A 14292-nucleotide genomic window follows, 5' to 3' on the forward strand; every position below is an offset into this window, starting at 1 on the left:
TGATGGTGGGTGGCCTTGATAATGTCGCTGCTTCCATGTGACAGTGCTTCTTGTGCTCAGTTGTGGGGAGGGCTTTTCCTGCGATGGACTGAGCTGTCTCCACCACCATCTGTAGACTTTTCCATTCTTGGGCATTGGTGTATCCATACCGGGCCATGATGCAACCAGTCAGAATACTCTCCACTATGCATCTATAGAAGTATGTCAGAGTTTTAGATAACATGCAAAATCTGCGCAAACTTATAAGAAAGTAGAGGAATCATCAACAAGGGAAAATCTGATAGAAGAGGACAGAAGGCTGTGGAAGAAAGAAAAGGGGAAGGAGCACCTGTGGCTGGTAATGGGTAGGAGATGTGAGCAAGGGAAAAGGGAATGTGGAATGGCCTTCTGTCCTCTCCTATCAGATTCCCCCTTCTCCAGCCATGTATCTCTTTCATCAATCAACATCCCAGCCCTTCACTTCATCCCTCCCCTTTCTAGTTTCACCTATCACCTTCTGTTTCTCTTTCCCCTCCCCCCACCTTTGAAATCTACTCCCCATCTTTTTTTCTCCAGTCCTGCCAAAAGGTCTTGGTACAAAACGTGAACTGTACTTCCTTACATAGCTGTTGCCTGGCCTGCTGAGTTCCACCAGCATTTTGTGTGTGTTTCATGGTGCTCAGGCTTCTACCTCTCTTCTATAATCAGTTCTTTAGTTTTGCTGATGTTGAATGAGAGGTTGTTGTGGCATCATTCAACCAGATTGCCCTGCTGTATGCCGATTTGTCACCACCTTTGATTCACGCAACAACAGTAGTGTTGTCAGCAAACTTAAACATGGCATTAGAATTGTACTTAGCCACACAGTCATAGGTATGAAGCAAGTAGAGCAAGGGCTAAGCATGCAGCCTTGTGATGCGTCTATGCTGATGGTGATTGTGGAGGTGATGACAGTGATGGTGGAAAGGGAGGAATTTCTGAGCCATGTTCATAAGGATCTCCTAAACAATACTTCTCCCGAGTCTGTTTGTAATGAGAGGGCTGAATCGGCCCAACAAGAACACAACTGGGGAACAGTGATCACTGGTCGCAACATTGGAATTAATAATGTAGAAGAGTAAGAAGCAATCAGAGGAAATCTTAGTTGAAGAAAGGCTGACTTCACATGGATGAGCGAGGATCAGGCTGGGTAAAGTTGAACCAAACTTTAGATTGTCAGATTGTAACAGGGTGATGGGTCCTTTAAAGAGATCTTTGAAAATCCAGGGCGAGGTACATTCCCACAAATGACCACTTTGTGTTGGTCTTTACCAAGGGACAGGGTGCTGCCAAAATCTAAGCAGAATCAGAATTTTAATCAGATTTATTATCACTGACACGTGATGTGCTTCTTTTTTTGTATTGCAACAGCAACACAGCGAAACATAAAAATCTATACATTTCAAAAAAATTCATCAATAATGTGCAAAAAAAAGAATAACAAGCAGTGTTTATTGGTTCGTGGACTGCTGAAGTAGAGCTACTAGAGGTGGCAGGGTTGAACGTTAATAGAGAGGTTCCTAAAATAAGCTGGTCACTTGCTGTGATAGGGGTGTATTCTTGATTGCCTGGGAAGGTGGGATTTGCAGAAGAGTTTGCCACAATCTTCTAATCCTCTCTAGGTGAGGATATGCTCTCTGGAATATGCTAAATATGATCATAAGACATATTATAGTTCTCTTGAATTGGGCGCTAGTATTTCAAATGTGGTATATCTGTTCAAAAATGGGTCCAAGTGCATGCCATGCAACAACAGTTTAAACTTTGCTGATGAAGAAGCCTTTCAAAATTGTAATCAGAGCGAAAAAATGATAAAGCGATACTAGTGATTGAAGCAAGCAGTATTAAAGGCTGATTAAAGTGAATGAGGATGATGTCGTCCATATGGATTTTCAGGAGTCATTTGAGTTAAGGTGTGGTTCCAGGGATGGTATGTTTACATTCAGAGGAGAGCATAAACAGACCACTTGATCTACTTATCTCTCCTCTTATTGCCGATCTTACTTCAAAAGTTTTCAGCAGAGTTCCCTAGAGTTATGAATGACTGAAGATCTCATCGAGATGAACAGACTTATTACTTACACAGTTCAGCGGACTGATGCTGAGAGGATGTTTCCCTTGAAGGAAGAGTTTAGAACTGAAGGCCAGAGCTTCAGAAAAATGAGTAAGGCATTTAGGAGGGTGATGTGAAGAAATTTCTTCACCTAGAGGAATGAACCTTTGGAATTTTCAACCTCACAGATTTAGTCACTGAGTTCATTCAAAACAGAGATGGAGATTTCCTGTCATTAAAGCATTCATGAGATATGCGAACGGTGCTGGAGAATTACACTCTGGTAGGTCGGTCGTGATCTTGATCAATGGTGGCGCAAGCTCAAAGGGCCAAATGACTCACCCCTGCTGTTAGTACCTTTGTCCTTACGAGTACAGCTACAACAGCATTTAAGGAGCTTTGCACCATCCAGGACAAAGAATCCCATTTGATTGTGCTCCATCCATCACCCTGAACATCCATTTCCTCCACACCAGTGCACAATGGCTGCACTGTGTACAGTCTACAAAATGCACTTCAATTACTTGCTAATGCTACCTCCCAGATCCATCGCCACTACCACTAAAGGCTTCAGGCTCATTGGAATACCACCATCTACAGGAGGTGCAAGTTACACAGCACCTTGACCTTCATTATTTTCATTGTTACTGGATATAAATCCTTGAATTCCATCCCCAACAACACTGTGTGGGGTTATCTTCACCAGAAGGTCATTAACAGATGAAACAGACTCCTCTCCATGATCTTCTCAGGGACAGTTAGCAATTAATGCTAGCCTTATCACCAATGCCCAGATTCATACAGGACAAATGAATGCAAAAGAAAACCCAAGCATACATATGTGTAAATTGACCAGTTTGTAGAGCATATCTTGAAACATATTTGACAAAAACAGGGAAGTCATGTTGTACTTTACCAACCCTGGACAAAGCCTCAAGTTTCAGGGGAGTAGATTTAGGATGGAGATGAGGTGGAACTGCTTTTCCCAGTAGGTGGTGGTCTGTGGAATTCTCTGCCCAATGAAGCAGTGGACGTTACCACAGTAAATATATTTAAGACAAGTTTGGATAGATTTTTGCATATTAGAGGAATTAAGGGTTATGGGGGAAAGGCAGGTAAGTAGAGATGAGTTCATGGCCAGATCGGCCATGATCTTATTGAATGGCTGAGCAGGCTCAACAGGCCAGATGATCTACTCCAGCTCCTATTTCTTATGGTGTGACTGCAACTGGAGTATTGCAGCCAGTGAACTTCAGGAAGAACATATCCTATTGTGGATACAGAAGACATTTGCGCAGAAGAAATTTCACCTGGAAACGTTATGGGTGCTCTTGCAAAAAAAAAAGAGCAAATATGTAATATGTTAGGGTGTTAGCCACCTAGAATATAGGTAATGTATATGGACAAAAAGATGGTCCCATAAGCAAATTGGTCAAGAACTAGGTCTCACAGTATTATAGTAATGGCATTAATATATTAGAGGAATGTAAAAATATCTTTATTACACAAAGTAATTCCCAAAAAAGGGAAAATCAGCCAACCTCTGTATATGAAGGGGTATTGAGAACTGGGTAAAGCAAAATAAAGAAGCCTTGCTGTGAGTACATGGGTTTCCTCTGAGAGGTCTGGACTCCCCCCCCACATGCCATGGTGTACCAGTTAGTAGGTTAATTGGTCATTGTAAATTGGTCCTGTGATTAGGTTCGGGCTAAATAGGCAGGTTGCTGGGTGGTGTGGCTCGTTGGGTCAGAAAAGCCTGTTCTGTGCTGTATCTGTAAATAAATAATAAAATATGGCAGGTACAGAGAACTGATAACGGGAGGCCTTTTACAAGTATAGAAAGGTATTTCAAAAAGGAATTAGGAAGGAAGACAGAGAGAGAGCACAAAATATCACTGGCAGACAAAATTAACTGAAACCCCAAACACTGCTTAGATATATTATGGGCAAAGGGATAAACATAGAAAATGTGGGGCCTATTTAGGGACCAAAGTAGCAGTCTTTATGTGGAGCCAGAGGTCGACTTTAAGTTGAAGGATATCATAATTGGAGAATTCAGGATGGAGGATAGTGAAATTTTGGAATGTATTAATATTAAAAAGGAAGAATTATTAGATGTCATAGTGAGCATAAAGGTAGACAATCCCCATGGTCTGATGAGGTGAATTCCAGGCAAGAGACTGCAGGTGTCCTGACAGAGATTTTTAAATCTCTTGAGTATTGGTGATGAGCCAGATGATCAGAGAAAACCAAACACAGTATCATTATTCATGAAGAGCAGCAAGGATAAGCCAATTCATTATCAGTGATAGGGAAGTTGCTGGAAAAAGATATCGGGAGACAGGATTAATCCACACTTGGAAACACAAGCATTAATCAGAGGTTGTCAGCCTGGCTTTGTTAGGGGGAGGGCCTGTCTGACCAATTTGATTGAATTTTTTGAAGAGGTATCAAAATTTGTTGATGAAGTCAGTGTAGTTGACATGGGCTACGTGCACTTCAATTAGGCTTTTGACAAGACCCACATGTGAGACTGGTCCAAAAGGTTAAAGCACATAGGATCCTGATAATGTTGGCGAACTGGATCCAAAATTTGCTTGATGATAGGAGGCAGCTGGATGAAGATGATATTTTTTGTGATGGGAAGCCTATAATTCATAGTGTACTACAGTCATTGGTGCTAGGTCACTAACTGTTTGTTGTATACTTCAGTAATATGGGTGTGTTTGGTAAGATGGAAGATGACGTAAAAATGCCAGTGTTGTTGATATTGAAGATACTCAAGGGTACAAGTTGATCAATTGGTAAAATGGGCAAGGCATTGGCAGGTAGAATTTAATCCTGATAAGTATAAAGTGATTCACTTTGGGAAGACTAATAAGGCATATACAGTGAAAAGCAGAGCCCAAAGGAATGCTGAGGAATAGAGGGATTTCAACGTCCAAGAATCCTGAAAGTCGCAACACAGGTAGATAAGGTGTTGAAGAAGGCATACAAAGTGTTTGCCCTAGGACATGGAATATAAGAGCATTGAGGTTATGTTTCAAGATTTTAAAATGTTAATTAGGCCATAGCTATGTACAGTTCTTGTCACCACATGAAAGGAAGGATGTGATTGCACTGGAGGTGGTGGAAAAGAGTTTTATTGGGATTTTGCCGGTGATGGAATTGTTTCAGTTATAGGAGAGATAGATTAATCCTGGATTTGATTAAGGCTGGATTTGTTTCCTTGGAGTAGAGAAGGCCAAGGGGGGAGCCTGATGAAAGTATACAGAGTTCAAGAGGCATAGATAATGATTATAAATTGGAAACTTTCCCCAGAGGTGTATGTTTAGATTAAGGGCTAAGAGGTTTATAGGAGTTGTGAGGAAGACTTTTTTCACCCAGATTGTGTTTGGAATGTGCAACACATTGCCTCTATGGCTGGTTGAGGCAGGTTTCTCAAAACAATGGAGAAGTACAATGAAGTTCCAATAATTCTCAGTCCAATCATTTGGAAATAGCAATGGTTCAATGTTCCCCACATTCCCTTAAAACTCACTGGGATCCTGTGAATTGTATTGGGATTTTTATAGGGGAAAAGTATCTGCCAGTCTGGTACTGCAATAGTCCTGGTGTTTTCTCAGCATTTTACTGAATCTTGCTGTGCATTTGAATCACTAAAGCATAGAAGGCTAAACCGCTTTGACTTTGAGAGCCAAATGTCAAACTGGGCTCTTTACTGCAACTGGTAGGGGAGTGGTAATAATGTTAGCAAGAAGCAATCAGAAAATCATTAAGGTTCTTGTTTCTGATCCACGATTTATTTTCTGTCTGAGCATAAAGATGTTGAAGAGATTATGATAAACTTTCATCATTCTTTTCAGCACAGTGACCATTCCTTTCTATTTTAATTGCTCTCCACCATTGTTCTGGTGGGTGAGTATACATTCACCTGGTTTCACCCTTCAGCGTTCAGATGTAGCATAAGAATCAAACTGTGAACCATTCATGGGTCCACTCTTACCCCTTTTTTCCTATCAACATGCTGTCCCTGGAGTGAAAGAGAAGTATTGGCAGTGGATGTGCAAAAATGCATTTGGTTTAGGACAGGGAACAACTTGAACACCTGGGGGAAATCCACATGGTCACAAGGGGAACATGCAAGCACGTCAGAAACAGCACCCAAAGTCAAATAAGCTCTTCTCAGGGAGACAGCCGGGAACAGGTATCGATGATTACCGACGTTTTGTTTCAAACTATGCCATCTTCTTAAGAAGATAGCAGAGTTTGAGAAACATTGGTTATCATTGATATTTGTACCTGGCTGGAAGCCCGAGTAGAGTTTATTTGTCATATATGCTGGGAAAAAACTAGATCCTTTTAGCAACCAAAGTCTATTACAAACCCAGGTTACATTAACTGTACTAATATAGCACTGTTAATTATTAACCTTATAAAGGGGCCTTGGAGTTACAATTGGAAGTAATATAGATCAATCAACCCAAAACCAGAGTCCAAAATCTAAACAACAAAGATACTGGCATGAATTGGCTGTGGTTAATTGGGAAAGTACATTTGAAAAGGTGTGTCAGTAAACAAGCATAGCTAATATTTAAGGATCTAGTGCACCCTTTGCCAGTTCTCATATAGGCTGATGTAGAATAAATTATATTGGTAAGCAAGAAAATAGAGAGATTAAATGAATATTGTTTGGTTGTCTTTTCTGGAAACAAAAAAAAAACCCTCTGGAAATGTTCTATGTTCTATGAAACAGTGGAAAACAATAGCTCTAGATAAAGGGAGGATCTGAAAGTAATTAGCATTAGTTAAAAGTGTAGAAATGAATTAAACTAAAAGTCAGTAAAACTGATAACCTGTATCTCAAAGTTTCTATGGAGATGGTTATTGAGTTGATTTGCTGGTTGTCATCGTCCATAATTCCATTAACTGCTAGAACAGGCATGAGCAAACTACGGCCCGCGGGCCATATGCGGCCCGTTAAGCTTTTTAATCCGGCCCGCAGAACTTGATGAAATTATATTAATAAACCTTGTTAACGTTTTTTCCCCACAATTCTGGCATTTTCCCAATAGATGACGCACTCTATATACATTTGTGGTGACCCATTTCCTGGCACATCCGAACCAGCTCACAATTAGCCAGCGTTCCGGCTAAGGGAGATAGCCTGCAGGGGCTTGCGAGCACAGAGCTTTGGAGCCTCTGCGCCACGGGGGGCAGGTTGAGGGAGGCTTAAAAGTGAGGCTGGGGATTTCGAATAAAGTTATTTTCTTCGACTGCTGTTACCGACTCCGTGTCGTAATTTTAGTGCTGCATATAGCACACCGCTACACATTGACCTTTGTTGAGGTGCAGCGTATTACTCCACATTTGCGCTTTACTCTTTGTTCGGCTCGACCTATTTGTGTGAACAGGTGTTCAGCGTCATGAACATCAACAAAGCCAGCCACAGATCCAAGTTAACTGACCAACACCTCAGATCCATCCTGAGATTCGCCACAACAAAACTAAATCCAGACTTTGATGCGCTGGCTAAAAAGGGAGACCAACAACACTGTTCCCACTGAAATTAAAAATAAGTTTCTTCGTTGTGTTATGTAAAAAATGCATTTGAAAATATTTTTTTCAATAAGCCTTGCATGTTACATGTCATTTCTGTTAAGTGATGGACATGAGTAGTACACAGGTGCATGTACGTTCTCAAAATAAAAAATGCGCTCCAGATCAAATAACGCGCTCCGAATACTGGCGTGCTGTCAGTGTTCTGTCTTTGTGCTGGTCGTTGTTGAGTTTTGGCACAGGGGACAATTGAATAAGAAGGAGCAGGACAAGTAGACCTGCATCTCCTACCGTTTTTGAAATAAAGACAGTCAGGAGGAGAGTGATAATGATAATATCTTGAAGGATAACAGAATTTTCAGTGCTTTAAAATAATAACTGTTACTATTAAAAAAAGCTGTATTTTATTCATTTAATTTTCAGTGTTTTAAAAGTCATTTCAATAAATAGCTAAATACCATGGGACTTCAAAGACAGATATTTTGTTGTAATGCATTTGTTCATTTTCAATTGAAATTAAAGCACATGTTTTCTACATATCCCATGATATTTTATTTTCTCTTATGAGGTGTATTACCAAAACACTCCGTCCATCTGCTCCTGGTCCGGCCCCCCTCTCAAATTTTCGAACCCTTTGTGGCCCACAAGTCAAAAAGTTTGCCCACCCCTGTGCTAGAATGATTCCCAGAGACCAAAAGATAATTAATGTAGCCCCATTATTTTAAAGGAGAGTGAGAGAAAACAAGGAATTAGCTTGACCTCAATTGTCAAGAACCTGCTAAAATTAATTATTAAGCAAGTGCTAACAGGCCACTTAGGAAATAATAGGCTTGGGCAGACTCAACAGGGATATATGAAAGGGGAGTCCTATTTGACAAATTTGTTGGTGTCATTTGAGGTTATAGGTAGCAGAACAGACCATCAGTGAATGTGAAGTTTCAGATTGTATTTGATCTAATGCCAAACAAGAAGTTATTAAATAATAATTACAGCACTTGAGATTGGAGGATGTGCAGATTGATGATTGGTTAAACATGCTATGGGGCAAAAATCTGAGGGGCAATGAATACTCGCCAAAAATAAAGAAACAATTAAAATTAGTGGGTGTGACTAGGCTGAGTGCTGGGGCCTCACATGTTCATACCTGTATCAGTGAGAGCAAGAAATCTGATGCTCATACAAAACTGGCTGAAATCTAAGCTGTGAGTGGAATCCATGGAGGATACAAGAGGACAAGACTGGCGAAGTGGTACTAAAGTAAAAGATCTACCAAGATCTTGATCGACTGGCAGAGGTAGTGTGGGGGGGGGGGGGGGGGCACTGAATGAACTAGTAGTTCCATCTTTTTAGGTTATTTCAACAATAGCATTTGGTCAGGTGAGTAGATGAGATATGCCTTAAACATATCTGTGTTGGCTTAAAATCTACTCAAACTTTTCCAAGTTGGTTTTCACTTTTTCCTTTTTATTGTTTCTGGAATCTTCTCCTTCGTCAAGATTAAGCCATTTGTTTTGATATTGCCAAGCATGTTCATAACCCCTCTTGATCCACTTTCTCCAGTACGTAACTTAGGTTTCTCCTGAGAAGACAACTTCATCCTTAGCAAAACACACATTTAAAATTCCAGTTCAGTCTCCTGCTTCTGTGCACAGATCACACTCTTTATCTTTATTTGTCTCTACCCCTCCTTTCATAACCCATTTACTACTGACATCCCTTTAGATTTAAAGTTTAGAAGATTTTTGAGTTGCCTTTTCATTAACAGCTCTTCTCATACTCTTTATTTTAATTTTTTGCAGTCAGTTTATGAGATTCAGTTAAGTGCTCACTGGAGTTATTTACCTGATTTACTTTTTTATTATTTACTCCTGTCATTCAGGAAGCCCTGGCTTTGCCTCCCTTTCCTTTCCCTTGTGAGAATGCACCTATGCTCAACCCTCCGGGAAACACCCTCTAAGTTCACTCATTGTTTCTCTATAGTTTTACCTATTTGATTCCACTTTACTGCCCAATTCCCTTCTCATCTTATTGAATCTGGTCCAACTCCAATTTTGATTTCTCCTTGTCCTTCTCAATTAACCTGAACATGATTCTTGCTTCACAATAGTTCACCCATTGGCACTTTGCCCAGGTTCTGTACAAAATTTCCCAGAACTTAATCAGCAATGCTTCATTTGGGCTGGAAAACAGTGATCAAGGAGGTTCCCAAGGTCCTTCCCAGCTGTGTCTCTAATTCTAATATAGAGGGGTAATTGAAATCTCCTGATAGTTCTTGCACATTTCTGTAGTTTCTCCAGAGAGTTGCTCCTCCATCACTTCACTATTTGTGGGCCTGCAGATTTACCCACAGTAGCATAGTATCTGTCTTAATGCTGCAAGCTAGCATTTGATCTTTCAGGGCCATTCTCTCTCTCTCTCTCTCTCTCGCTGTCTCACTCTTCTCTCTCTCTCTCTCTCGCTCTATATAATGTCTTCCTTAACATTTATGCCTCACTTCCATTTTGGTCTTCCCCAATCCTTGCTGGAGTGCTTCATTATTAATTAGTCCTGTATTTTTAAAAGTAATTTTTGCAATACCATAATCCCAGCTGGCTATTTCTGCATGCAGCTCACCAGTGTTATTCGCCATAACTGATCCATTTACCTACAGGACACACCCCAATTCACCACCCATGCCGTCACAGATTATGGCCTGACTGAAGCTTGTGGAGCTCCACCAGCCTGCATTTCCTTGTTAATGCCGTTGCTGTGTTTCTAGTTTTATTGGTGGAGTTGCAATGATGTTTCACTTCTAGCCTCCCTGTCACTCACTTCAGTGGCTGATTGTCCAGTAATCAGGTGGACCTTCACCAGGCCATGGAACTAAGTAGTCCTTCCTCTCTCTGCAGATCTGCAATGGGTCCGAATACCTGAAGCTGCCGGCTGAAGATATGATCCAAGCCATGAAGATAAGCACTGCCTCAGAAAAGGCAGAGTGTTCAGGTAACCAGAGTGGAATTGGTTTGATGTGGATTCTTGAGAATAATTTGGGGTCGGTTTAGAGGGAGCTTGGGTGTCTTAGAGTAGTTGAAGATCTGTTTGGGGTTGAGTTCTCGAAGAAGAAGCCATTGGTTTCCAAATGATGAGGAAGTAGGTAAGATTCCAGGAGAGTGAGATCCATAGAGAGTGGGACCACATCCCTGGAATGGGCCTTGCAGAAGAGGAATCTCAGAGAAAGAGGATCCTTGTGGAAAGATGTACTTTAGGACTTTGCAAGGATTGAGAAACTTTGCAGGGAAGAGAGGGCCTCATCACTGCCAGTCCAGTTGCATGCTGTTACCTGGAGGAAGGCGGCAGCTGCACCATGTAGTCCCCTTGGAAATGCTGCTTCTTACAGGCAGTAAGACAAGGTGATGTGTACAGAGACAAGATAAATTTTCTCAGGGAAGCAAGGTCTTCTAGGTGACCTGAAGCATGTTATAGCATATGAACTAAACTGAGGCATGGTGATACATTTGCTTTGAAAGGTGCAGTCCTGTTAGCTCTTTTGTTAAAATAGTGCAGATGCTGATGTCCCTTTATTGGTGCAGAAATAGTTGACTGAGAGTCCCAGAACTCTCATGTTGAGTGATTGAAAGACTTAAGTTTATCAGCTCCCAAATACTTCTCATTTCCTTTTCTTTATTTTCCAGATATTCCATCCACTGAGAGTATTAAATCGCCCAGTCGGAGTAAACACAGGGTGCGTCCACGGACAGATCCTGGTTGTCTTGGCATCTCTTCTTATTCTCCCAATTGTCATTGGGCAGAGAAGTCAAGGTTAAACATGAAGACACTGATGTTTGCAGGTGGTGCCATTTTGCAGGTGAGGGCCATTCCACCTGGTATATTGGACAAGGTCCCCTGGTTCTACTGCTGCACTACCTGTGGCAAAGTGTTCTGGGAAGGTTCCCACTTTCACCGCGTGCTATCTCAATTCCAGGAGGTGCTGCACATCACAAACGAATCAACCCATTTACAAGTTTAATCTTTCTTCGTGTTGTTCTAAATGTTTATTTTCAGCTCATCTTTAAAATGGACCTTGTCAGAGCTCAATTTTGGTGTTTCTGTACCCACCTGGGCTTGCCACTCTCACAAAAGATGCATCTTCTACATTATTCTGGTTAGAATCATAGCTCCAGAACCATCCACATTCCTTCTCATTCCCTTGGTGCATCCATTCAGAGCTTCCATGCTTCACACCTTCCTATAGGTCTCCGATCTTGCTCTGCCTTCCAACTGTCCCACTAACTTCTCTAACTTCTGGTAATTTTTCCACCGCTCTTCTTCTCTCATTTTCAATTCTCTATTCTGAATTCCCTCTTATCCCTCCTGTTCTCCTCACCTGCCTATCACCTCCCCCTGGTGCCCCCCTCCTTCCCTTTCTTCCATGGTCCACTTTCCTCCTCCTATCAGGTTCCTTCTTCTTTTAGCCTTTTACCTTTATCACCTTCCAGCTTTTACCCCTTCTTCTCCCCCTCCACCTTATTCTGGCTTCTTCCCCCTTCCTTTCCAGTCCTGCAGCAGGATCTGAGCCTGAAACATTGACTCCGCATCAATGCTGTCTGATCTACTGAGTTCCTCCAGAATTTTGCTGTGGATTTCCTGCATCTGCAGAATTTCAGCATCTATGGATGTTTCAGAGCAAGACCCTTCATCTGGGCTGGACAGAAGGGGGAAGAAACCAGAATAAGAAAGTGGGTGGGAGGGGAAGGAGTACAATTTAGATGGTGATAGGTGAAACCAGGTGGGTGGAGGAGGGGAGTGAAGTAAGAAGCAGGGAGGTGATCGGTGGAAAAGGTAAAGAGCTAGAGAAGAAGGAATCTGATAGGAGAGGAGAGTGGACCATGGGAGAAAGGAAATGAGGAGAGGCACCAGGGGAGATGATAGGTGGGTATGGAGAAAAGAGGTAAGAGGGGGGTCAGAGTTGGGAATTGAAGAAGAGGGAAGGGGGAATGGGAAAAATTGCTGGAAGCTGGAGAAATCGATATTCATGCCATCAGGTTGGAGGCTACCCAGGCAGAATGTGAGGTGTTGTTCCTCCAACCTGAGAGTGGCCTCATGGTGGCAGAAGAGGAGGTCATGAACCCACGTGTCGGAATAGGAATGGGGATTAAAATTAAAGTAGTTGGACACTGGAAAATTCTGCAGAACCTCTTCTGTTTATAGAAAAAATAAATGGTGATGGTCACCAATGAATACACAATATTGATTTCATCTTACATCTCCTCAACAAATGAATTCTGTATGCAGTAATACCAAGATGACATTCAGGGGTGGACTGACAAGTACCAAATAATGTTTGCACCCCATGTGTCCCAGGCAATGAACATCTCCAACAAGAGTTGAACCACTGTGCAATGATATTACCAAGTCTCTATTCATTGCTATCCTCTGAGTCACCATTAACCAGAAATTCGGCTAAATTACCCACATCAATCAACTGGTCATAATAAAAGGTTAGAGACTTGGTATCAGCCATGAATAATTCACCTCCTGACACCTCATAAGTTTTGCACTATCTATATGGAATGAGTCAGAATACTCTCCATTGAATGATTGAAGATTCAACTGTGAAGATCTTCAGGTACATCCAAGGCAAAGCAGCCCACTTCATTGACATCGCCATCAATAATCCTAAATGTTTATTTGCACCCAGACCCAATGGCTGCAATGTTTGCTATCTATAAATGTACTGCAGTTAATCACCCAGGCTACACCAACAGCCTTCACAAACCCTTGAACACCTCCACCTGCAGGTGCCCCTCCACACCACACTCATTTGGAAATACGTTATTGGTCTTCATTGTCACTGGGTCTAACCCTCCTGTCCAGCTGCACTGTGAGCATGCCTTAATAGAAGGACTACAGTGACTGAGGAAATGGGTGACTGGCACTCCTAGTTCGAAGGTAATTAGAAGTGAGCCATACATGGTTTTATCTTCCCAATGACACCCAAAAATGAATAAATAAATTTTGAAAGATTTTGTTGATGACTCCTCAGTCTGTTTTTGATTACTTTAGGATATTTGAACATGTTTATCAGCTTTGAATACCGTGTACGTCTCATTGGTCAGGGGTATCCAGCTGTGTCTGTAACATTATCTGAAAGCCTCTGTTTCTGAATATATGAGATGACTTTGTATTGCTTGAGTATTTGATTATCAGCCTATTTTTGATTATTGTGTTGTACCTGGACATGTGAATAAATGTCTGGGTATTGTGCCAATCAGATTATTTGTGGGCACCTGATTTTCTGAATGGCAGTGTTTTTCTGAATATTTGAAGCTGATAATGCATACATAATTATTAGATTTTTCTGATTAATGTAGGGCATTTCTTTATCTGTGTATTTATTATCTTTGATAGTGTGAAAACCTCTGTGTATTTTATTGTGTGATCTGAATATCATGAATAGAAGGTAGGAAGAAGAGCAGATCACTTGGTCCCTCAAGACTGCAATGCCATTCAAGATCTTTCCTGTAAGGTTGTGACAATCAGCCTATTTCTGGTCATTGTAGACAAGTGAATAACTATATAAATATCAGATTTTTGCAATCATGAAAAAGGGTCTCGGCTCAAAATATCGACTCTCTATTCATTTCCATAGAAGCTGCCTGACCTGCTGAGTTCCTCCAGCATTT

At 41.4% G+C, this 14292-nt stretch overlaps 1 protein-coding gene across 5 annotated transcripts in view; it reads left to right on the forward strand.

The window, feature by feature from the left end:
- The window catches only part of exd3 (exonuclease 3'-5' domain containing 3), a 170107-nt gene extending 158052 nt beyond the window's left edge, over positions 1-12055 (forward strand). For all 5 annotated transcript variants that reach the window (XM_059994439.1, XM_059994441.1, XM_059994443.1 and 2 more), the window contains 2 exons: positions 10519-10612; positions 11302-12055. In XM_059994439.1, coding sequence (XP_059850422.1) covers positions 10519-10612; positions 11302-11636 — 429 coding nt within the window. In that variant the 3' untranslated portion in view covers positions 11637-12055. The remainder of the gene's footprint in view (positions 1-10518; positions 10613-11301) is intronic.
- Positions 12056-14292: the final 2237 nt, after the last annotated feature.

Source organism: Hypanus sabinus, chromosome 18 (genome assembly GCF_030144855.1).
Source record: "Hypanus sabinus isolate sHypSab1 chromosome 18, sHypSab1.hap1, whole genome shotgun sequence".
Lineage (NCBI taxonomy): Eukaryota > Metazoa > Chordata > Chondrichthyes > Myliobatiformes > Dasyatidae > Hypanus > Hypanus sabinus.